Source organism: Haliotis rubra, unplaced genomic scaffold (genome assembly GCF_003918875.1).
Source record: "Haliotis rubra isolate DU_JTF1 unplaced genomic scaffold, ASM391887v1 Scf493, whole genome shotgun sequence".
Classification (NCBI taxonomy): Eukaryota; Metazoa; Mollusca; class Gastropoda; order Lepetellida; family Haliotidae; genus Haliotis; species Haliotis rubra.
The window spans coordinates 190630-217115 of record NW_025767183.1 but is presented as its reverse complement, the minus strand read 5'-3'; the positions used below and the strand labels follow the sequence as shown (position 1 = coordinate 217115).

The 26486-nt window shown below is 42.8% G+C and overlaps 2 protein-coding genes across 6 annotated transcripts; one reads left to right on the top strand and one right to left on the bottom strand.

The window, feature by feature from the left end:
* Nucleotides 1–510: 510 nt before the first annotated feature.
* Nucleotides 511–16446, bottom strand: LOC124291487. The gene is made up of 9 exons (XM_046728477.1): nucleotides 16351–16446; nucleotides 13716–14303; nucleotides 9122–9175; nucleotides 8822–8952; nucleotides 4490–4750; nucleotides 3240–3341; nucleotides 2676–2711; nucleotides 2343–2411; nucleotides 511–1549 (listed from the first exon to the last, which is right to left on the bottom strand). The coding sequence occupies exons 2-9, from the start codon at nucleotides 14284–14286 to the stop codon at nucleotides 1367–1369; spliced, it is 1407 nt and encodes a 468-aa protein (XP_046584433.1). The 5' UTR covers nucleotides 14287–14303; nucleotides 16351–16446; the 3' UTR covers nucleotides 511–1366.
* Nucleotides 16054–26486, top strand: LOC124291486 (proprotein convertase subtilisin/kexin type 5-like). Of its 5 annotated transcripts, none has more exons than XM_046728473.1 (4): nucleotides 16054–16231; nucleotides 22203–23502; nucleotides 23652–24255; nucleotides 24968–26486. In XM_046728473.1, the coding sequence occupies exons 2-4, from the start codon at nucleotides 22802–22804 to the stop codon at nucleotides 25283–25285; spliced, it is 1623 nt and encodes a 540-aa protein (XP_046584429.1). In that variant the 5' UTR covers nucleotides 16054–16231; nucleotides 22203–22801; the 3' UTR covers nucleotides 25286–26486. The 5 variants fall into 5 exon arrangements, with proteins under 5 accessions (XP_046584429.1, XP_046584427.1, XP_046584428.1 ...); XM_046728471.1 differs by lacking the exon at nucleotides 16054–16231 and adding an exon at nucleotides 16447–16517; XM_046728472.1 differs by lacking the exon at nucleotides 16054–16231 and adding an exon at nucleotides 19969–20041.

Genomic DNA, 26486 nt, shown 5'->3' with positions numbered 1-26486 from the left:
TAATTCCTCCGAGAGTTTTGGTACCTATATGGACTGACACTGAGAGTACGTGAGCTAACTGCCAGGACCACAGCCCTGCTGACACTCTGGCCAATGCAGAACGCTACCGCTATGTTAAGGAGTCCACACATTCTCCGAAACGTTCGATCTGTCAGTTCTTCATGTGAGAAGTCCCATTTACTGCCTGGGATTCATGAAAAGGGGTCAAGAGCCCTGAGCTGACGATGACAGTGCCAGGATTGCCCTCTCTGCTGCATTCGTTGCAGCTGCATAGTAAACCAAGCCTAATGAGTGTTTATTACCTTTGCCTCGATCAACTGAATGCATGCTCAAAACACCAGCATTATACTGGAGAGTAGACAACTGAAGCTGGCTTATGAGGCGACAGAAGATTCACAGTCAAATGACCTTCTCATGCTTCCGGGCCTCCAACAGACACAGCAGCCATCACATGGCAAAACTTGATTTTACAGACGTCTAGTCAGGTATAGACAGGAAATCCATCAACTGTCTGAGATTAATTATTTATTTCAGAAGCACATGAACAATTTAGGTAAAAGTCATTTGAATACAGATACCTGAATATATGCGCTCTACAACTAAACAATACAGAAATTATTACTTTGTCCCTGTGAGGAGTTGTGGGTAGAATATGTTTTTGCCAATTCATGCTAGGGGTAACAGGCTTCTGGCAGACCATAGAACGTAACGCCGGTGAGGCTGAAGTCGTTGGTATATTAAACAATAAACATGGATATTTTTAACGTTGCATGCAAAACTATTAAAAGACTCGTATCCAACGTTGCTTACAAAACTATCAAAAGACTCATATCTAACGTTGCTTACAAAACTAAAAGACTCATATCTAACGTTGCTTACAAAACTATCAAAAGACTCATATCTAACGTTGCTTACAAAACTAGTAAAAGATTCACACTACAATTATGTTTTACAACGGACATGAAACTTCCTTGATACATCCAGTGACAGTATATTTAGTCGAAATGTAGTTGGAATCGTAATACCTGGTGTGATACTTTACACAAAAAAACCAGAAAAAGGTGTGCTTCGGTCTGAAGAATAGAAATATTTCTGAGAAAGGTATATATATAGCTTATGGATTAATCCTACTGTCCAAATTATTTAATCTTAGTATTTTGAATGTTGTTACGCTGTAGGTGACCAATTTCAATTAAACTACCTGTAAATGACGTCATACAAGTGAGACAACCATTGGCGACGATCCTCGACATCAGTGCACACTAACATGCAGTCATCTTGTCACGGGTTTCTCTTCAATTGGCTATCATTGCAAGCAGTGTGCGTTTTTCTTCAACGGAATTGCGAATCTATACATCAACGGGGGTCATATTTGTTCTTCACATCTTTGCCGCACCTGTTTCTCGAGCATTTCGCAAATGCATTTACGTCTATATACTGTGGGATGCCTGTCCATCACAGTTGTTTCAAAACTGTCGCTAAACAGAAAGTCATAATTTCTTTCCATGAAGGAGATTATGTAACGTTTTCCAGCCTTTCGTGTCCCTCCCTGAAATTTGAAAAACCAAGATGATTACACAAGGCAAAGTTTAGTGGCAGAGCTAGGATTAAATTCTGCCATTAACAAGACATGCATAGAATATCAAGAAGCTCAATTCTCGGGAAAGGCAAACGATATACCACCCAGAAAATAACTTGATAGGTTGTGTTTGTTTGTTATTGTTTTACGCCACACTCCAGCTGTATGACGGCAGTCTGTAAATAATGGAGTGTGGACCAGACAATCCAGTGATTGACGTCTTGAGCGCCGATCTACGCACTTGGGATACGATGACATGCATCAACCCAGTCAGCGAGCCTGACCACCTTATCCAATTAGTCGCCTCTTCCAACAAGCATGGGTTGCTGAAGATGAATTCTAACCCTGATCATTACGGATCTGTGAATTTACTACTATCTGGACCTTAACATTTATATTTTTATGCAACGGTTATGGATTATATCATACATTTGTGTACCTAACGATATGCATAAGTTTTGCCTCAACCAATAGCATTATAAGATGTCCATTCTTGTTTGCTAATACTTATATGTGAATCACAGCAGTATCTGAAAATGAAAGTTCTTCATCAGTCAACTTCCTTTCAAAATATATGAACACCTCAACACATTTAAACGTTTCTGGTAGACAAGCTTGAAGCATCGGTGGAAGAATGTCCAGTGACATTCCATATTTTCTCATAAACCATTATATCTTTGTCATGCGAATATTGCAACTCCGTGGCATGTGTTTGTGACCGATACAACCAGTAGGGCGGCTTAGCAATATCACGCTTCCTTACCTCTCTGTCTCTGCCTGGTAATGTTTCACCAGCCTCACGTGGTCCGTAAATGATGTCACTTAAGTAGTTCTGTGAACAGACAGCATGTAAGGTTAGCAGTGGTATCAAAGCATGCCAAACAGACCCAAATGGTGTCAACCACAATAAATTGCTGTACCCTTCATTGTTGTGCCTTTTTATTTTGCTGAATGCCCTTTTGAATTTTATAGTGCCCCTTTTTGTGTGAGCCTACCCTGTCCTTTCATAATCCCGGGGGAAACACTAGCAATCGGCGCCACACATTACAACTGACAGCGTACACTACGACTACCATAACATATTACTGATACTCACCATACATGGCTGTAAGTCGTAATACATGACATCCAACTGAAGACAAGGTTAAGGCAAGTCATAGGACCAATCACATGAAGCTGGTTTAATATAGGTTGTATTATATGTTCAATATTGTTTTAGAATAGGTAATTTGAGCTCACAATACTGACATACGAGTGCTGCCAAAGTATGATTTTTAGACAACACTCTACATTTCAGTTCGCGAACACCTGGTGTCATCACTGCTTATCAGTGACCTATTCATATACAGTTACAGCTATTTTCTCTGCGCACCAAGACGAATCTGTTTCTGGGGATAGTCAAGACTACGTATTCTCTTGCCCTGTTTTTTTTTTTAGATTCTAGGAACCATACTACAGAGAAAGAGAAAAGATAGAAAAGAAGAAACGATGCTGGTGCTGCTGCTGCTGCTGCTGCTGGTGCTGGTGCTGCTGCTGCTGCTGGTGCTGGTGCTGCTGCTGCTGCTGGTGCTGGTGCTGCTGCTGCTGCTGGTGCTGGTGGTGCTGGTGCTGCTGCTGCTGCTACTGCTGCTGCTGCTGCAGCTGATTTCCCAAAGGATACGTTTGGCTGCCGTGTCCTTGATTTGTAGTTGATGAGGATATTTGTTTCAAAAACATGCTCCATGGAATACGCTTGCAGTCGAGCCCTCAATCTCTTTTCCAACTGTAGAAAACAAACACAGGAAATACATGAAACATTACATTATGAGAAGTACAATACAGAACAGGGCACACGTGGAGCATTGAATGGTGGAGGTTCACAACGAGATATACCTAACCAGGGGTAAAACAGTATCAACAGCACACACACACACACACACACACACCTCACACGTATATATACAAATCACAGGGTAGGGTTAATGGCAGACCATTTGTGAGTGAGTGAGTGAGTGTGGTTTTTAGCAATATTCCAGCTAGGGCTCTCACGAGTACTCGAGTCCTAGTCAGGTGGAGCAGACTCGAGTCTAATTTGTAGGACGCGAGTACCCAAGAGGGACAAATTGTGAAGCCTGAAGGTGGAATATCGGCTACCCGGGTACGAGTCGGGTAATACCGGGTAATACCCCTAGGGTACTCGAGTCCTTTTGTCCTCGTGTGACACCTATTGTCGGGTCCCATTGATTCTTCAGACATGTCAATGATTTGTCAGCACCATTGACAGGACTTCCAGACAGTGACAGCACGAAAGTATTGTTCAATGGAGTGTTAAACCAAATTGAAACTCGCTTAGTTTTATTGTGAGAAAAAGTCATCAATGTAACAAGATACGTCCTGGTAGCAGAAAGTTAGGAATGGCCATCGAATATTACATTATTGCTTATAATATTGCCTAGTGGATGTGTCTGTTAGTTTAACGCTGGAGTTAATATTCAGTATCAAACGTCAGCCGAGAGTCCGTATACTGTGTAAACTGTCGCAAGATTGTCACTGTCTTAGTACAGTATTCTTCAACGGAGCAGTTTAACCCCATTCCACCTCGCCTCTGCCTTTGAGTGAGAAATATCTTATGGTGGAGATACCAGAAAAGAATTTCACAAATTGTAACCAGGATGTCAAACCCAGGTTCTCGGTGTGCGAGGGAACATTTTAACCACTTGGCTACCCGCAGCCACAGGCCCTCGTGCCTTTGCGAGGATTAAAGGTTTAAAAAAAATATATATAGAAATTTGAGATGACCCCCGACTCGAAATGCTTCACAGTACAATATATCATGAAGCATTTCGAGCCGGGGTCATCTCAAAAACAATATTTTAAAAAATCTTTGTGCCTGCAGTCTCCTACACAGTTCAATAAGTCGCATGTACTTACCATCACATGTACAGCATAGACCAAACCAACACCGAGGGGAATCATGATGTAGAACGGGACAAGAAAATAGTTATCGTCTACTATTCTCATCTCTAATGCTTGTATGATGAAGAGAAGTAACATCATCAACAAAAATAAGAATGTTGAGCTGCAACAGCAAACTCCACAACAATGACAACGAGAGTGGATGATGGAATAGTACTTCATGCAGACAGAGCTGTTGGCAATATCCTTTGCACCGTAATAAACTCTCTCAGCAAACTGAAACAAAAAAACAAATGTGTTAAAGTCCCAGACATGCAAAGTGGGAATAGCCACTGGCTCGCTAGCCCGTGGCTAGTAAATATCATGTTTAGCCAGAAAATCACCACAGTCACTGGCCCGACTGGAAGGGGATTTTTCATGGGGTCATTATTTAAAGATATTACTCTCTCTGACTTGTTAAGTTATAATGCACTTTTAAATCATGCAAGATTATGGCTTGATAAATGATGGTAATATTTCTTTAATATTTTGCTTAGTTTCTACATTCACATTTCGGGCTTGTGAATTATTTTGTGGGATAGTAACTTTCAGGCATAGCTAGCTCGACTGGCTAGCAAAATTTCGAAACTATTTCACACACTTCAGACATGTCAGAGTCTCTACTTCAAAACAATTCATCCGATTTATATCTCTGATTAAAAACCCAAACGATTCATTGTTTTCAGTCAACAGTTTGCCCTTGTGGTGTATCAAGCTCTTCTTTCGGTCATCGTTTACTTGTTCCTTTGAAAGAAAACCCAAACCCACATCAAATTGCTTAACAAGGTGAAAATATTTAATGGATTTGCAATTGCCATAACCACACAGGGCCAGTTGATGTCTCACAGCTCGGTTATTCAGTATATCTCTTATCTATTAACGGAAGGTGGGGTAGCCTAGTGGTTAAAGCGTTGGTTCGTCACGCTGAAGACCCGGTTCGATTCCCCACATGGGTACAATGTGTGAAGCCCATTTTTGGTGTCTGGTGCGATATTGATGGAATGTTGCTAAAAGCGGCGTAAAACTAAACTCACTCACTCACACTTATCTATTCGTTTTACCTTAGCCTTATGGACTGCCAGAATGGGTTGTTTCCATGTATACTCTCCCAAAAAAAGAAACGCATATAGGAATTTCAACTGTATTTTTATGCTTATTTTGAAACATCTTGTAGGCTATATGAGTCAATGAAATATAACGAAATTGCACACCCGGAATGCAGACGTATCCGTCTTTGGCACCAACTCGAGGAAAGTAAGTTTGAGTGTCACATGGAGACGTCTGGTGGCGCTGAAGTCAATACCTCGTGTGACCACCGTGGGCATCCAGAACTGCACGGCATCGCCTCGGTATCGAACGAATAAGTCTCAGAATTTCGTGTTGCCCAATCGCAGCTGGGGCTGAGGGTTACGGCGTCGCACCCGTCTGTCCAGGGCATCCCACAGATGTTTAAATCCGGTGATCTTGAGGGCCAGGGGAGCACATTGATGGTGTGGTTCCGGAGGAAGTCTCTAGTGTGACGTGCTGTGTGGGGCCTGGCATTGTCCTGTTGAAACAACTCCCTCTGGCGATCAATGATTGGAAGGAGGTGTGGGCGTAGGATTTCGTCACAGTACCGTTGAGCTGTCTGGTTGCCCTGTGTCATCACCAAACCACTTCTCCTACGGCAGGTGATATGTCACTCTCACTCTCTCTCTCTCTCACACACACACACACACACACACACACACACACACACACACACACACACACACACACACACACACACACACACACACACACACACTCTCTCTCTCTCTCTCTCTCTCTCTCTCTAACACACACACTAACACACACACACACACACTAACACACACACTGCCCCGGCCGAATCTGTCCACCTGGGGAACGCAAGTGTTGGCGAAACGTTCACGTCGACGTCTGTACACTCGCATTCTTCCATCACGTCGTTCCAATTGAAATCGTGATTCATCACTGAACCAGATTCTACGCCAATTCGGTAGGTTCCAGGCCTGAACTTTGGTGCACCATTGAACTCGATGTCGACGATGTTGTTGTCGAAGCACAGGGCCAAAATAAGGTCTTCTGGCACGTAAACCAGCCTCTACCAACCTGTTCCTGACGGTCTGTGCAGAAAGCCTCCTCAATCCGGGTATTTGTCGAGCGGTACTGGTCGCCGTAGCTGTTCGATGACGCAGGTGATGTACCTGGATGTAGCGATCCTGTGCCGCAGTGGTTGCTCGAGGTAGCCCACTACGAGGGGCATCTGCTACCGAATTCTGCCGGCGATATCTCTCCCAGAGCCGTGAAAGTGTGCTTTGGTGAACATTCATGCGTCGGGCAACTGCACGTTTAGACTGGCCAGCTTCAAGCAAACCAATGGCGATATGACGGTTGGCTTCACTTAGACGTGGCATTTTGCGTTCGTCAACAATATTCCAAATACAGTGAATAATCGACAGACAGCGATCAACCTTTTATACCCTTCATTGAGACTATCTGATCCCCAACTTTCACGTGCATTGCATATGAATTGTGAATTCTGTGACACTACATGCCGAAATTGAAAATCATGCTGTTAAATACGGGTATTTTACGGATGGTGCGTTTTGCTGTGATGTTTCAAAAACATAAACACCATAGGACTCATAAACAGAGCAAAACCTTTTGTAAAATGAATCCCGTTTTAATTCATTGCTACATGAAATTGCTATTTTCATGATGCGTTTCTTTTTTGGGAAAGTATATAAGGCGTATCATATTCATATTCGCTGTTTGTACATGTATGTGCCAAGGGATGAATAAAAAGAATTTTAAAAAACCCTAAACATCTTGGGCTGTTGGGGTATGAAGACACGCCCTAATCCAAGTCACAGAACAACCAATACAGAGGCTGACATCTGATGTTGTCGATGAATAATGCATGTGCGTTTAGGCAGAATAGGATTCCGGGTTGTCACAGTTATCCAGCACCCTATCGCTTGTTAAATGATGCAACGGTTAACAGGGTTAGTCACTAATTGCCTGGACCAGCTGATGTTATTTACAAACAGCCATCATTCGGCTGGAGCAGCCACAATAATTCATTGCATCTGAACAACAAACACTATTAATAATAATAATAATAATGCACATTTATAATGCGCCTTTTCCACGCCCTTGGGTATGCTCAAAGCGCTACAAAGATGAAGATGGGTGAAGTTATGAGAAGTATACTGAGAAAAGGTGGGTTTTCAGTTTTGCTTTAAAACTATCAAAACTGTCAGAGTCTTTGATGTCATATGGAAGAACATTCCAGAGGGCCGGTGCTGTGTAGGAGAAGCTGCGGTGTCGCAGTAGGAGGGTATCACAAGAAGATTCTGAGAGTTGGAACGGAGACTGCGGGCAGGTACATATGGGTGAAGCAGGTCAGAGAGGTAGGAAGGGGCCAAGCCATGGAGACATTTGTACGTCAGGGAGAGAATTTTGAAATCGATTCTTGCCTTGACTGGAAGCCAGTGGAGTTCTTTAAGGACAGGAGTGATGTGGACACGTTTAGAAGTTCTACTGATAATGCGGGCAGAGGTGTTTTGAATCCTCTGCAGTTTATCAATCAGATTGGAGTTGATGCCAGAAAGAACACTGTTACAATAGTCGAGCCTGGATGTTACTAGAGCTCGAACAAGGGCTTGAGTTGCTGCAGAAGTCAAGTACTGGCGAATGTTGCTGATCGACCTGAGATGGAAGAAGCATGTTTTGCTCACTTGGTTAACATGGGCATTGAACGTCAAAGAAGAATCAATGTGAACGCCAAGATTCCTCACAACATCTGATGGACGGATATCCGCATCTGCAACTTATTCCAGGGGTGTTCAAGTCGTATACATACCCACAGGCGATTACAGTTTCTTTGTACAAATTCTAATTATAGCATAACAGTTGGTTGGCTGGTGTTTAACACCCTACTCAGCAATATTAAAGCTCTGTAAATACTCGAGTCTGGACCAGCTAATCCAGTGATCAACAGGTCGAACATCGATCTACGCAATTGAGATACGATGACATGTGTCAAGGAAGTGAGCGAACCTGACTACCTGATGCTGTTATTCGCCTATTACAAGCATGGGTTGCTGAACATCAATTCCAACTGGACCTTCAAGTTTATCATATTATAATAAACAACGGATATAACGAACTAAGTTCGTTAAAACCGTAGTTCGTTATACGCATACACTAAAATACACAGCAAGTGGCTGTAAAAATAGTTCCTTATATCCGCTCATTCATTATACGTGTGTTCGTGATAAAACATACATGCAGTTTCTATACCTTGCTTCCAAGTTGGCGAAGCTGGTAGCGTTGGTGCTGCTCGAGATCTCGAAAAGACCAAGCAGGTGCCCCGCAGATGGATTTCAAATTTTTCTCTCCAAGTATCCTGACAACGGTTCCATTTTTAGGCCCTTGAAAATTAATATACATTATTACTGAATATAACAGTTTGATATTGCCGATACGACTTTCAAATATCTCATTTTGAAACAGTGAGCCACGATTTCTGTTAAAAACATTCCAATCTTTACACTGGTTACGTACTCCCTTACATTTGTGGTTTTTTTATTCTTTCCTCACCTTTATCGTTTTCCCAGTGTTTCATCATTTCCGGAACAAGATAGTCAAAAGTGCCTGGAAAGAATAAGATGCAATTACAAGAAACGGAGGCTGACTTGGGTTAACACACTTTGATGAATGAATCAAATCTGGCAATAGTCCTACTTGTCAGGAATATGCCTGTTGGTGCTCTGATATTGCGGACCACAGTAAAACAGTTAAGCATATATCCATTGTATTGTGCAATCTGCAGCAGACTGTTTGCTGTAATGTTTTAGCGTACATGTATATATGATGCTTTTGCAGCATCGATATCAGCGATTGATAAATCCTGACTGACAAAAGTAATTAATCTGTCATATAGTTAATATTTTCCATACCAAAAGCTGCACTCAGCAATATGCTGAATATATGACGACAGACAATCCAGTGATCAACAGCAAGAGCATCGATCTACACTGTTGTGTCAACCAAGTCAGTGAAATCTGATCACCCGATCCCGTTAGTCGCCATCTTACGACAAGCACTGATCCAATTTTAACCCTGATCTTCAGGTCATCTAGGTGGAATAATGCTCAGCGCGGCGTAAAACAAAAAAACCCCCCAAAACCCAGATCAAACAAAATAGTTATCCCTCTTTGTGTAAGTAGTGAACATTGCGGGTTTGATCGTTCGAGAAGTTTCGAAATAGACCGGTTGTGCTTATAGAAGATCCACACGAGGGCGATTCGAAGCCTTATATATTTCAATAAGAGACGATGGCCTGCTTCAAGACATTTGATAATGAAACATTACAGACACATAGAGGGCTTTACACTTAAAGAACCAATAAACTTTGTTTTTTGTTACTCTTTTAACCATTACATATGAAAGATTTGTGGTTAGTCTTATGCGGAACACCAAATTTATTCTTTAAAAACTTGTGGTTAATTAATACCGAGCGATTAAAAGTAGCCAAAAAGTCGCCTGCTTCCCTCTCGCCCGCCAACGAAACCACAGACAGGTTACGTAACTCTGTGGTCAGAGCACTGCAGTGACGTCATATGAGGAACGATTTTCAGTTATAAGTTTGGCATGAAATGCATGTGGACCCGGTTTTTTGTAAATATCTCTTCATCCAATGACCCAATCGATCTCAAACTGTGCAAGTGGATGTTTTGTCAGACAACCTAATCACATTGTAAGTCACCGATTTTATGCATTTGTATTAAAGAATCTGTCTATGTAACTGTCAACAAAATAAACAGCAGAACGCAGAAGGCTTGCAGAGGGAGGGAACCAATGACCTGTAACAGCGGCAGTGTTGGGTCATAAAGGTCAACGTTCGTCAATGTAGGTCAGCTATGCTGATGACCCTGATATCAAAAGAATCTAACTTTGGATGCCTACCTTTTTGTACAAGGTTTTGTTTATTGGTTGTTGGTTTATTTTTCACAATTGTTAGCACGATGTTCGCTTTCATGCCAAGAGCAAAAGTTGTACGTTTCATGTAATCCGACACCTTATCAATCGGTTTGCTACGTTTGCTCTCTTTTAAAAAAAATTAAACACATTGCTAAATAAACTTTTAGCGTCATCTGAATAAGCTTTCAAGATGACAGCTAGAAGTACTCAATGTGAATGATCCAAACGGTCTATCACTGTGCAGTGCACAGGTAACTATCATGAAATGCACGTGCATTTACCTTTATGACCCAACAGTACCGCTGTTACAGGTCACTGGCTCCCTCTGCAAGCCTTCTGCGTTCTGCTGTTTATTTTGTTGACAGTTACATAGACAGATTCTTTAATACAAATGCATAAAATCGGTGATTTACAATGTGATTAGGTTGTCTGACAAAACATCCTCTTGGACAGTTTAAGATCGATTGGGTCATTGGATGAAGAGATATTTACAAAAAAACGGGTCCACATGCATTTCATGCCAAACTATAGTTGTATAGAAAGTGTGTAGCACGCTCATCATTTTGATGATTTCTCGACATCAACGACGACATGCCGAATCGTTGCTTTGTCGTCAATTGCTCCTAGGGGTCGGGCGATGGTGTCACCATGCACAGATTTCCACAGGACCCCGCAGTTCGTGCTAAATGGGTTATGTTTGTGGAAGCCTGAAACGATATCTTACTTGTGTTCAGATCGCTTCACGGAAGTAAAAGAATCAAAACTACTTACTAGTTGTAGTAAAATATGTATATGATTGATGACCATAAAGATTTTCCATGACACAACTTGTAACATAACGATTTCTTCCTCGGAAGTGAGGTTGTGGTGGAAGTAACAATAATATTGTAAGTAGTATTATATTGACACCCACCTCGCTGCCAGGAGAGAAATTGTTATGTTATACGCTATGTCATGCAAAATCCTATTGGATATCAATAAAATACATATTTTACTACCAGTAGAAAGTAGTTTTGATTTTGTAACTCCGTGAAAACAAACCTAAATAGCATTTATCCTCAGACTGGCGGATGTTCCCGATAGGGCGCCGCCATTTTTGAAAATCGTAAAGTCTGTTAGAATTAATGAGATTATAGTTTGATTTCATCAAGTTAGAAAATCAAAACTACTTTCTACTCGTAGTTAAATATGTATTGGCATCATAACCAAACGGATTTTGCATGACACAACTTATAACATAACGATTTCTTCCACGGAAGCGAGGTGGGGGTCGAAGTCACAATACTGCGCGATAAATTTCTTACTACATTCACATGGTTAATGTGCACTCACCAGTATGTAGATACTAGTCAATGTGTGTCTTTATATTTGGCTTATAATCCTAATTAGTTTATTATCATACTTGTATGCATTTTGAAACTAAATAAAAAGTAGACGATCTGCTGATACTTATAGTGAATTTATAACAGAACTGTAATATCTAGACATTTTATAGTTTGCCAATGTGAATCATACTTAGCACACACACCCTAGTGTATGTTGTCTGTCTCATTACACTTCACGGCGAAAACAATGATTCTGTTGAATGCTACGACAAATGAATAAAAAACAAAATGCAAATATTAAAATTAAAACAGATTAAAGTTATAGGAACAATATCAGGCCATTACCTTGTTCTAGGAATGTATCCATTAATATCCACAAAACTGTTCCAAATGATGTGTCTTTTAACAGTTTAATATACGAAAAAGTGATAAATCTTTTCAGGTATTGGTGTATAGTCTCATTGGTCACCCAAGATAGCACACCTGGCAACTAATTGCATAATGTCCGCCTTTCTTTAAAAACAGTAATTTAGTTAGCCAATAATGGGCAATCAATCAATGTATTGGCGGTTAATCCTTTGAAAGAAGGACGTTGTTTTTACGCGGACACCGACACGGCAGAGTGTATTCAGTATAGATTAGTAAATCTACATACATAAACACTACCTTTTGACAATTCCGCTGTGTAAGATAAAAGTAATTAATCAATCAGCGTGTTATCGGTTAATCCTTTGATCGATGTTTATAATGTTGAATATTTACTCCAGACACAAGAAATGCCAAATGGGAACCTTTGTCCGGTAATCTAAGTGTGTTCCCACTAATTATACCTGTTATAAATTCATTAACTGACCATCAAGTGAATGATGACAAATAACATGTGTAGGTTTATACCACCTAACACGGGTTACAACAAGGGAGTATTAATTGCTGTATTGCATGTGAAAACTAATGGGCCGACACTGTTTTGAGAATACAAACAGATTTTTACATGACATGATTAAATATCGAGGTAAAAAAACACAGAAATGGGATCAATTTAGATCAGTCATTATACAAATAGGGCCTAACGACACCAATCGATTTTGACAGAATCGTCTATGAAAACAAGTTGTAACTCGGAAACTAGGCAAAGCAGGAAACAAAATTAAATGACAGTAGATTGTGAGATTATATAGCTTTCATTTTCCACAACAATTGTCACGATTTCAGGTTTATACAAGCCTGTAAACAAGATAATTCACCCCCTAAAATGTAGATGAATTCTGCTTTGGCCCTCAAAGCTATTCCTCATATGACGTCACAGAGACGCGCCGCTCTGATTGGTTGAAATTTCGTTCGCGGGTGAGAATTGTGCACTGTTGTCAAAAAGGTCGATTTAAGTCAATTAAAGGTCGAAATGAGTAGTTTTAATGACGGGGTTTCATTTATAACGATGCCACTTAGTGATTTATGTATTTGTACCCAGTAGGGTATATGTGATCTTTAAGGTAGGTACAAGTCTCACAATGCTTTCTAAGGAAGAAGAAGCCTGACACATTTTGGAGCACCCAAAACACCTACGGTAAAATTACATATTTTGGCTAAATGATTTCAAGGGCTGCAACTAATGAGTAAACTATGTCACCCGCCATTGTCTGTACATCTAGGATCTTAACCCAAGGTTTCATCTCGTTATTCTCCTGGGATTCCCTTCGAAATGATAAACATCTCCCACTTGCACGCACATTTTTCAACATTAAACTGACACTCCGGTTATAACTTGAGAAAACCCCATAGAAGTGTTTACATCCTTATCCCCTCATAATCAGAAACTAACCCCTGAAAGCATTAGTGTTTTGTAATGAATTATTGAAGGTTCAACTCAGAAATTACATTATACGTACGTGTGTCTTCGTCAAAGCATCGACGGATTTTGAAGGCATAGTCCTCTCCAGCAGGTACATCAATATAATTCATTGTCTTCAGTATGCCTGGGAAGTCGCACTGGCTCAACATAACAGGAATGATGAGATTTTCCTTACTTTCAACAGAAATGCCAAAAGCAAAATTCCGCTCATATAGGCACCATCGGCTTTCCATGGAAGCAGGGGACAGAACAAAGACGACCTTCATGGACGACATGATTCCTGTCTGAATCAAAGATCCCACATCATGGCCAGGAGTGAAGTCTCGTTTTGGCCAAAGACATTTCAAGCCGAAGTCTCGTTCCATGGTGTTGACCAGTTCCTCTGCCCATGCTTCTTCTTCTGGAGGGTCGTTGCTGTGGGAAATGAAAAGATGGTGTGTTTTTCCGTCTGGAAGTTTGGGGATGTCAAGATGGAGGGTGTTCCTTTTGAACGCTTCTTCCTCCCTAGCAGCTCTCTCAGCCTCTATACGACGCTGTGTCAGCTCAAAGTCCTCCTCCTCATCTTCTTCCAACTGGATCAGGGTATCGCGATCACTCGATGTGGCCATTGTTATTTCTACAACGTCTGCAAGAATCAGTAAATGATTTTTACCAGCAATACTCCATGTGGCCATTGCTATATCTGCAAGAGTCCACTAATGATTTGTTAACAAAAGGTGTTTAAATAACACTTGCACAGTGTAATATGATAAAGCTATTGACTCTGAATCCAGGAAGTGAAGATCCGGGTTAGAATTGATCTTCAGTAACCCATGCTTGTCGTAAGAGGTGACAAAGGGGTCGGGTGGTCAGGCTCGCTCACGACATAGCCGAATTATTGCTGACGTGACACTAAACATTAACTCACTCACACACTTGTACGGTGTGTCTGACCAAATTACAGCAGGTGAACTTCAGAGTCAATGAGTGAGTGAGTGAGTATATTTTTACGCCGCACTCAGAAATATTCCAGCTATGTGGCGGAGGTCTGTAAGTAATCGAGTCGAGACCAGACAATCCAGTGATCAGCATTATGATCATCGATCTACGCAACTGGGAACCGATGACATGTGCCAACCAAGTCAGCGAGCCTGACCAACCGATCCCGTTAGTCACTTCTTACGACAAGCATGGCTTACTGAAGACCAATTCTAACCCGGCGATTCAAGGCGTCTTTTTCTAGAATTGTTCTAAAATTGGTATTCAGCAACTCAGGCTTGTCGTGTGTCATGTATCAAAACTGATTAGATCAATGCTGATGATGCTGGTCATCAGCTGGTCCAGGCAGATGATGTACAGACCGCCTTCGCCCGGAATATTGCTGAATGCAGCGTTAAACAGCAGACAAACAACGTCATTTTCTTCCACGAATCGCGCAAACTGTTTTGGGTATGTTAAAGGATGTGTATTCGACCATAAAGCAAACCAACACAGAATCGGAATCAATGGTACGGTTGTGAAAATGCTTAAAAGTTGACCATTAATATGGAACATTCACAACCCAGGTGTATGCAACAACTCATATTGTCCCACATACATATCTGAGTGTGACATTATATAATTATAAACTCTTGTAGAGGTCGATATCGGTTTTTATTGACCTGAGTAAAACAATATCGACCGAGCTTGCGAGGTCGATATTGTTTTTCTCAGGTTAATAAAAACCGATATCGACCTCTACAAGAGTCTATAATTGTTTTATTATATAATGAAAGAGAAACGGGTTTTAACATAAACTTTTAATGCACACACTGTGCCATCTATCCGAGTGATCTGATTGGCTGAAAAGCGGGGGAAGCCCCTTCGTACGGGATTCCTTGTCTACGTTTAGTAACCCAAGTCAATATCGTGTTTTGTAGTCAATCATGTGACGGTCTTTTGACCAATTGTGGTTCAGGAAAAATGCTACCTATATAATAAAGATGTATAAAGGCAGCATGCATATGAAATGTCTACCAGCTTGTCTTGACATTACAAATATGAAAATAGAAATATTAACCGCTTTGATTCTAAGGTTGAACATTGTGGTGTCCTGAGTTTCAATCGGACCGCTTTCTTGTAGGCTCGCCCGCTTTCTCTACAAGAAAAACCACTATGTACTATATAGCATGATTATGTTTTTGCCCTCCAGTTGTTGACAAGCCGTTAAGAGAGACTTGGCTCATACTATTCTAATCTCACCTAACTGTTAGAATAAACCCACCCCAGCACATACATACTAACGCAAACGCGTCTTGGTATCGATTGAGGATTGTCCCACCTATTCCCAGAAACCGGTTCCGGTTCCGTGAAAGGTTTATTTATAGATCTGGGAAATCCAACCTATGCATTTCCCTTTCGCGATCCTGAAATCGTTACATTTGGCTAACAATCAAATCTGACAAGACAATGCAAGAGCGGATAGCAATAATCGTCACTGTCTGGGGACAAATATGACGAGGAAGCCTTCCTCTGTCGAAGATCTCGGTGCCAAGGATCCTCAGAAGCCTATCTCAGTGTCTGGCCCCCTCTGTGGTACGTGCTAACTGTAACCGGGTCAGCGCTTGTGTCTCATATCACACTCATTGACCTCTCGTATCACAAAAAGAAAGGCAATCACTGCATGCTTTTTTAACAACGAACAATTCACATACCTGGTCAGTGTGTTAAATTTACCACTCGTTGTCAGCAGTGGCAAGCTACTCTGACTTCTGTGTTATGACTCAACATCCGGACTGTAATGTCAAGGACGGTCACTTCCTACTTTCTCTTTCGTTTTCACGAGCGCGTCCATATTTCTCCTGTGCTAATATTACCCAAGGTAGGTGTTAGTAGATGTTGTAGAGCCAGGTGTTGGTAGGTGATGTAGGGTCAGGTGTTGGTAGATGTTGTAGGGTCAGGTGTTGGTAGGTGTTGAACGAATAGGTGTTGGTAGATGTAGGGTCAGGTGTTGGTAGGTGTTTTACGGATAGGTGTTGGTAGATGTTGTACGGATATGTGTTGGTAGATGTTGTAGGGCCAGATGCTGGTAGACGTTATAGGGTCAGGTGTTGGTAGATGATGTAGGGCCAGGTGTTGGTAGATGTTGTAGGGCCAGGTGCTGGTAGATGTTATAGGGTCAGGTGTTGGTAGATGATGTAGGGCCAGGTGTTGGTAGGTGTTGTACGGATAGGTGTTGGTAGATGTTGTAGGGTCAGGTGTTGGTAGATGTTGTAAGGTCAGGTGTTGGTAGATGCTGTAGGGCCAGGTGTTGGTAGGTGCTGTAGGGCCAGGTGTTGGTAGATGTTGTACGGATAGATGTTGGTAGATGTTGTACGGATAGGTGTTAGTAGATGTTGTAGGATCAAGTGTTAGTAGATATTGTAGGGCCAGGTGTTGGTACATGTTGTACGGCCAGGTGTTGGTAGATGTTGTAGGGCCAGGTGTTGGTAGATGTTGTAGGGTCAGATGTTGGTAGGTGTTGTACGGATAGGTGTTGGTAGATGTTGTAGGGTCAGGTGTTGGTAGATGTTGTAGGGCCAGGTGTTGGTAGATGTTGTAGGGTCAGGTGTTGGTAGGTGTTGTAGGGTCAGATGTTGGTAGGTGTTGTAGGGTCAGGTGTTGGTAGATGTTGTAGGGCCAGGTGTTGGTACAAGTTGTAGGGCCAGGTGTTGGTACGTGGTGTAGGGCCAGGTGCTGGTAGATGTTGTAGGGTCAGGTGTTGGTAGATGTTGTAGGGTCAGGTGTTGGTAGATGTTGTAGGGCCAGGTGTTGGTAGATGTTGTAGGGCCAGGTGTTGGTAGATGTTGTAGGGCCAGGATGTTGGTAGATGTTGTAGGGTCAGGTGTTGTTGTTGTAGGGTCCAGGTGTTGGTAGATGTTGTAGGGTCAGGTGTTGGTAGATGTTGTAGGGCCAGGTGTTGGTAGATGTTGTAGTAGGTGTTGGTAGATGTTGTAGGGTCAGGTGTTGGTAGATGTTGTAGGGCCAGGTGTTGGTAGATGTTGTAGGGCCAGGTGTTGGTAGATGTTGTAGGGTCAGGTGTTGGTAGATGTTGTAGGGTCAGGTGTTGGTAGATGTTGTAGGGCCAGGTGTTGGTACGTGGTGTAGGGCCAGGTGCTGGTACACGTTGTAGGCCCAGATGTTGGTAGATGTTGTGTAGGCCAGGTGTTGGTAGATGTTGTAGGGTCTGGTGTTGGTAGATGTTGTAGGGTCAGGTGTTGGTAGATGTTGTAGGGTCAGGTGTTGGTAGATGTTGTAGGGCCAGGTGTTGGTAGATGTTGTAGGGTCAGGTGTTGGTAGGTGTTGTAGGGTCAGGTGTTGGTAGATGTAGGGTCAGGTGTTGGTAGGTGTTTTACGGATAGGTGTTGGTAGATGTTGTACGGATATGTGTTGGTAGATGTTGTAGGGCCACATGCTGGTAGATGTTATAGGGTCAGGTGTTGGTAGATGTTGTAGGGTCAGGTGTTGGTAGATGTTGTAGGGCCAGGTGTTGGTAGATGTTGTAGGGTCAGGTGTTGGTAGATGTTGTAGGGTCAGGTGTTGGTAGATGTTGTAGGGCAGGTGTTGGTAGATGTTGTAGGGGCCAGGTGTTGGTAGATGTTGTAGGGTCAGGTGTTGGTAGATGTTGTAGGGTCAGGTGTTGGTAGATGTTGTAGGGTCAGGTGTTGGTAGATGTTGTAGGGCCAGGTGTTGGTAGATGTTGTAGGGCCAGGTGCTGGTAGATGTTATAGGGTCAGGTGTTGGTAGATGATGTAGGGCCAGGTGTTGGTAGGTGTTGTAGGGTCAGGTGTTGGTAGGTGTTTTACGGATAGGTGTTGGTAGATGTTGTAGGGCCAGGTGTTGGTAGATGTTGTAGGTTCAGGAGTTGGTAGATGTTGTAGGGCCAGGTGTTGGTAGGTACTGTAGGGTCAGGTGTTGGTAGGTGGTGTACGGATATGTGTTGGTAGATGTTGTACGGATAGGTGTTGGTAGATGTTGTACGGATAGGTGTTGGCAGATGTTGTAGGATCAGGTGTTAGTAGATATTGTAGGGCCAGGTGTTGGTGCATTTTGTACGGATAGGTGTTGGTAGATGTTGTACGGCCAGGTGTTGGTAGATGTTGTACGGCCAGGTGTTGGTAGATGTTGTAGGGTGAGGTGTTGGTAGATGTTGTGGGGCCAGGTGTTGGTAGATGTTGTAGGGCCAGGTGTTGGTAGGTGTTGTAGGGTCAGATGTTGGTAGGTGTTGTACGGATAGGTGTTGGTAGATGTTGTAGGGTCAGGTGTTGGTAGATGTTGTGGGGCCAGGTGTTGGTAGATGTTGTAGGGTCAGGTGTTGGTAGGTGTTGTAGGGTCAGATGTTGGTAGGTGTTGTACGGATAGGTGTTGGTAGATGTTGTAGGGTCAGGTGTTGGTAGATGTTGTACGGCCAGGTGCTGGTACAGGTTGTAAGGCCAGGTGTTGGTAGATGTTGTAGGGCCAGGTGTTGGTACACGTTGTAGGGCCAGGTGTTGGTAGATGTTGTAGGGCCAGGTGTTGGTACACGTTGTAGGGTGAGGTGTTGGTAGATGTTGTGGGGCCAGGTGTTGGTAGATGTTGTAAGGCCAGGTGTTGGTAGATGTTGTAGGACTAGGTGTTGGTACACGTTGTAGGGTGAGGTGTTGGTAGATGTTGTAGGGTCAGGTGTTGGTAGATGTTGTAGGGCCAGGTGTTGGTAGGTGTTGTAAGGTCAGATTGTGGTAGGTGTTGTAGGGTCAGATGTTGGTAGACGTTGTAGGGCCAGGTGTTAGTAGGTGTTGTAAGGTCAGGTGTTGGTAGGTGTTGTAGGGTCAGATGTTGGTAGGTGTTGTACGGATAGGTGTTGTACGGATAGGTGTTTGTAGATGTTGTAGGGCCAGGTGTTGGTAGACGTTGTAGGGCCAGGTGGTGGTAGATGTTGTAAGCCAGGTGTTGGTAGATGAAGGGCCAGGTGTTGATAGATGTATGGCCAGGTGTTGGTAGATTGTGTATGGCCAGGTGTTGGTAGATGTTATAGGGCCAGGTGTTGGTAGATGTTGTAGGGTCAGGTGTTGGTAGATGTTGTAGGGTCAAGTGTTGGTAGATGTTGTAGGGCCAGGTGTTGGTAGATGCTGTAAGGTCAAGTGTTGGTACACGTTGTAGGGCCAGGCGTTGGTACACGTTGTAAGGCCAGGTGTTGGTAGGTGGTGTAGGGCCAGGTGCTGGTACACGTTGTAAGGCCAGGTGTCAGTAGACGTTGTAGGGCCAGGTGTTGGTAGGTGGTGTAGGCCAGGTGTTGGTAGATGATGTAAGGCCAGGTGTTGGTAGATGATGTAAGGCCAGGTGTTGGTAGATGGTGTAGGGCACGATGTGTCTCCACAACAAACACAGGTAACCTACACTCTAAAGCTAGGGAGCTTGTACTGGACTGTTGCTTGACGGAATGCTGTCCACCGTGTTATCATCGTTTCATTATGTTTATTATGATTATTATTATTGTTGTCGGTTCAGGAAAAGGCCTATACATCTAAAGTGTGAGTGTGCGTGCGTACGTGTGGCAAGTGTTCATTCTAGGCCGCGTCCTTGTACCATTCGCGCACTAATATTACCCTACCTTACTCTACCTTACCCTACCTTACCCTACCTAACCCTACCTTACCCTACCTTACCCTACCTTACTCTACCTTACCCTACCTTACCCTACCTTACCCCTTACCCACCTTACTCCTCTACCTTACCCTACCTACTTTTACCTTACCCTACCATACCCTACCTTATTTTACCTTAACTCTACCTTTACCCTTACACCTTACTCTGCCTTACCCTACCTTTACTCTACCTTACCCCACCTTACCCCACCCACCTACCTACCCACCCCACCTTACTCTACCTTTTACTCCTACCTTACTCTACCTTACCTACCTTTACCTCTACCTTTACTCTCTACCTTACCCTACCTTACCCTACCTAACTCTACCTTACCCTACCTTACTCCTACCTTAGTCTGCCTTTACCCTACCTTTACTCTGCCTTTACCTCTACCTTTTACTCTACCTTTACCCTACCTTACCCTACCTAACTCTACCTTACCCTACCTTTACCCTACCTTTACTCTGCCTTACCCTACCTTAATTCCCTTACCTTACTCTGCCTTTACTCTACCTTTACTCTACCTCCTAACCTACCTTACTCTACCTTACCCTACCTTACCCTACCTTACCCTACCTTTTACCTGCCCTTACCACCTACCTTACTCCTACCTTCTACCTTTTACCTACCTTACTCTACCTTACCCTACCTTACCCTACCACACCCTACCTACCCTTACCCTACCTTTACCCTACCTTACCCTACCTTATTCTCCCACACCTTACCCTACCTTACCCTACCTTATTCTCCTCCCACACCCTACCTTACCCCTACCTTATTCTCCCACACCCTACCCTACCTTACCCTACCTTTACCCTACCTTACCCTACCTTATTCTCCCACACCCTACCTTACCCTACCTTATTCTCCCACATTCTCCCACACCCTACCCCTACCCTACTGTACCTTACCCTACCTTATTCTCCCACACCCTACCCTACCCCTACCTTCTACCTTACCCTACCTTATTCTCCCACACCCTACCCTACCTTTACTACCTTACCTTACTCCCACCCCCACCCTACCTTACCCCTCCTACCTTATTCTCCAACACCCTACCCTACCTTACCCTACCTTATTCTCCCACACCCCACCCTACCTTACTCTACCTTTACCCTACCTTATTTATCCTACCACACCCTACCCTACCTTACTCCACTCCTACCTTATTCTCCCACACCCTACCCTACCCTACCTTACCCCTACCTTATTCTCCTCACACACCCTACCCTACCCTTTACTGTACCTTACCCTACCTTATTCTCCCACACCCTACCCTACCTTACCCTACCTTATTCTCCCACACCCTGCCCTATCCTACCTTACCCTACCTTATTCTCCCACACCCTACCGTACCTTACCCTACCTTATTCTCCCACACCCTACCCTACCCTACCTTACTGTACCTTACCCTACCTTATTCTCCCACACCCTACCCTACCCTACCTTACTGTACCTTACCCTACTTTATTCTCCCACACCCTACCCTACCCTACCTTACATTACCCGACCTAACCTTACTTTATATCATCATGTCCAATCTCACTATAATTAAGTCTGTGTATGTTACCTCACCTTATTCAACCTGAACCTATTTTACCTTGTGTTATTCTACTTACTTACTTCACAACATTGTATCCAACCTTACTTTACTTTAGCTCAGCTTACCTTACATTTACGTGTCAGGGAAATCAAAGGACTATAGAGTCTGCTTCCAGTCAACTATATTCTAATTGCACTATGCAAACTGTACGAACCTTAGTTATTGCATACGTGGTTGCAATATTAATGATTTCAGGTGGTTTCATGGCTGATATACTACATGGGTTCATTTTAATGCGATTCAATACGTCTCATTATATACCTGGATCGTCAAAGTCAACAAACTTATCCTTTTTTTCAGATAGCAACACCCATATGCTGGAATCACACGTAGCCGGGTGTGGAAGACTGGCCTCACCGTTGAAGCACATGTAACAATCATGTTCATTCTGATAGCGTGTGTCTTGTTGTCCTGTTGGGTTGAAGTAGGCACGTACAGGTGTCCCTCAACAGCTCCTCTTTATTTCCCCGATCCTTTGTACTTCCCCAATTATTGGGACTGTATTAGTGCACAGGAATGTCGAGGAAAGTCATTTGTGATCTACGGGAGAACATGCGTGCATTCCTGTCCGCCGGGGACGTTTTACCAACAGGAAACTTCCACCTGCTACAACACGTGTCCTGTACATACGATCAGGATAGGATCACGTTGTTTGAATGGGACATACTGCATGTCCAACAACAACCAGGTTCTGTTTAATGGTACATGTGTGGCATCCTGCCCTTCGTCCGCGCCTTTCACGAAAGATTGGGTTTGTCGTAAGGAATGCCCAGCTGATACTGTAACAAATAAATCCGAAGACAACACAACATGTGTTAAAGCTTGTCCTCCTGAGAAACAGTCGATTCTACAAGGTGTCTGTCATTCGTCATGTCCACCTGACAAATCTGTCACCGTAAATGGAACAATATGTCTATCAAAACAGGAATGTACTGACAAGCTGGGTCATTTCATATACAACAATACCTGTGTTCCCGAGTGTCCACCTACAGCTATGTTCAGTGACCAGGGGGTCATGCACAGCACTTTGCCCGAAAGAGAAATATTTTCTTGGGAATCATTGCATTTTGGTCACTGAATGTGTCAGCCGGAATAGCGTTATTTTCCGAAATGAATGCATCGCTGCTTGTCCTGCTGAAGCTCCTCATGCCATAGATAACGTGTGCTACTCGACATGCCCCAAGGACTACGTGTTGGATAATGAAACATGCATAGGTTTACACCAATGCATATCTCCACGTGGCCTCTTTAAGGTGATATTCAACAATACCTGTGTTGACTCCTGTCCACATGAAGCACCTTTAAACCACCAAGGAATGTGTGTACAACGTTGTCCAGGTGACACTGTAGTTGTAGACATGCAATGTTTTGACTCTTCTATGTGTTTAGACAGCAGTAGGTTTATATCCAACGGAACATGTGTATCTAAGTGTCCTGGACGATCGCCGTACGTAGCCAATGGCTACTGCTACCCTACCTGTCCTAAAGACTTTGTTCTCACTACCCCAGGGCAGTTCCAGTGCATTAGCGAATCTGAATGTGTAAAGATGAAGAAGATGGTGTTCAACAGAACATGTACAACAGCATGTCCAAAAGAATCTCCATACACCAGGTCAAGCCACTGCTACCCACCTGCCCACAGGAAACAGCCAGTTTGCCTGATATGAAGTGTGTAAGTTATCAAGACTGCAGGACGCGAGGGAAATTTGTGCATGAATCCAAATGTCTACATGACTGTCCATCAGCGTTTCCATATAGATTACATGACACGTGTATCTTGGAATGTCCTCACAACACAAGCATATTTCCAGGCAACAAATGCGTTTCTCCATCCGAATGCCCAACGATAAACGGCGCGGTCATGTACAATGGATCATGTTTACCTACATGCCCTCCTTTTGCTCCATACGTACATTCTAGAAATTGTCTGTCCAAATGTCCGACAGGATTTTTCGCTAAAGGTTCTGACTGCCTAAATAATTACAACTGCCAAAATGTCTTATACAATGGATCTTGTTTATCCTCCTGCCCCAAAGAAGCACCAAACAGAAAGGACAAGAACTGTTACTCCATTTGTCCATCAGAAACCTACAATTATCAGGCCACATGCATTGATCAATATGATTGTCAGGAGAAGAAATTCTATCTCTCCAATGGTAGTTGTGTGCCAACGTGCCCATCTGGCAGTGCTGGTTACAGGGGTTACATTTGTCAACCCTTAACAGACGTGTATCACGCAATTATAGCGACGTCATTTTTTCTGTTGACGGTGACGATGTGTCTGTTTTGCATGATGTATAATCCTAAGACATCAAGGCTAATGAATGCACCGGCGAAGCTTCAAGGAGAACGGGTAAGTACAAGTGCATTTATGGAGTGTTAAAAGCACTTCCAAAATTAATTAAAAATTATTGCAAAACCTTAAAATTCATCTTCCTGGCAGAATGACATGGAATTCCTTTTTAAAAAGTGGTTTCCTTTTCATCTATGTTCACCGGCAGAGCTTCCAGGAGAACAGGTAAGTCCATATAAGCTGCCGTATATTTGTGCCAGGAGTTGCATTTTGGTTACGTAACGTGCCCTGTAGTACTGTTTGGACTTGAATTCTTCTCACGTGATTACTCTAATTTATGCCTTGTGTTTGACAACGATAGCACACAATGAAATACATGTGTCTTTTATTGCATACGTGTTATACATATTGTGTGTGTCAGTGTTAACTTTGTATGTGCATTCACACCATACGTTCATGGTACATTGTTTGTCACTTCACGAAGGGCGGTAGCCTATTAGTTAAAGCGTCCGCTTGCCACGCTAAAGGCCCGGGTTCGATTCCCCACATGGGTACTATCTGTGAAGCCCATTTCTGATGTCACCTGCCATGATATTGCTGGAATATTCCTAAATGCGGCCAAAACCCATACTCACTCACATATGAATGTTTGAACTGCACGAAACACGATTCTTAAGTTTTCGCCATGCATTGTGTGTGTGTGTTTGTGTGTATGTGTTCTAATATATACATCCCAAAAAATGTAAAATTGTTGCACAATTTATAATTACAGCTCGCTTATAGAGAATGTGACATGGTGGAGTGTGTTACGTCGGACCATCACCTTAGACAACAGCAAGACAACGCTGATTCGTACGAAGGAAACGTGGAATGTAATTCCAATGAAGAGATGCTCCCATTGGAACATTACCGAAATAACCCTCATGATGTGGACATCTGTCATGCAGTTGCGAACTGTTCTTATGATGTGATTGTCCATCCACAAAGAGACTACGACGACGACGTGCCTGTGTTGCAAGCAACATCAGAAGACGACCCTTTGATCCAGCAGGCTGATGATGCTTTCTTATTTGGTGATGGAACTTGCTGAATTTGTCACAACAGTGAAAGACTGGTTGGTAATGTCGGTTATGGCTTGAATACCCTCTGAATAAGCATCATCAATATCTAAGTAATAAAATTACTTTTACCATCCTCAGAAAATGTGCATTTAATATAATCAGGCAAACATGGATGCTGTCCCAACTTTACAGTTTGATATTGATAACTTACCTCCACTTGAGTCCAGTCTAGGGCCCCGTTCCTCAGAGCAATCGTAGCGCTAAGATGATCGTAACGCCCATACTTTAACTTACGACTGTGGTAGCGCAAGTAGCCTACAATCGCTTTCTTTCTTTCATTAGCATCTCTATCGTCTTGTGTTTCTGACCCGTGAAGATCCGGGGTAGAATATGTCTTGAGCACCCCAAGCTTGCCCCAAAAGGCGACTTTGCTTGTAGGGAGAGGCGACTAACGGGACTTGGTTGACACATGTCATCGGTTCCCACTTGCGAAGATCGATGTTCATGCTGTTGATCGCTGCATTGTCTGGTCCAGACTCGATTATTTACAGACCGCCGCCATATAGCTGGAATAGTGCTGAGTGCGGCGTAAAACTAAACTCACTCACCATTGTGTTTCTTTGTCATCATCATCGTTCATTTAACTGTTTATACGTTGCCTCCTAAAACGCGATCTGACCTATACATGTGGTCTCATCTTAGGCAAGTGAGTTTGTTCCAAAATTGCCTCTGTTAACTTATCAAATATTAAATCGGTACCCGGTGGGATGTCATGCAACCATAAACCTTCTAGCGCCTCACAGATAGCTTGGGGTATCCGGGGTTATAATAATGAGATTGTTTGGCCACTTCGAGCATGCATTGTGCATGGAGAAATGCGAGGGATAAATGGACTATTATATTATATTATTATTATATATTAACTGCTGTATAAATCTTAAATAATCGCGAAAGATTTCCCTTCATTTGACATTCAGTTTTACATCTACCAACAGGTAATAGGATGAGGGATTTCCATTATGTTTTCAAATGTTCATGATCAATATTCTTTCCACTTTTGTAAATTCACTTCTAAAACAGACCTTTAGCATTGTACCATAATTGATAAATATAAATCCATAGGAGTGTGTCTGTTTGTTAACTGAATAATGCTTGTAGGACTCACTTACTTAGCATAAAGGTTTTTCAGGTCTTGTACTTTTGAGAAAATAAAATATTTCAATGTCAAAA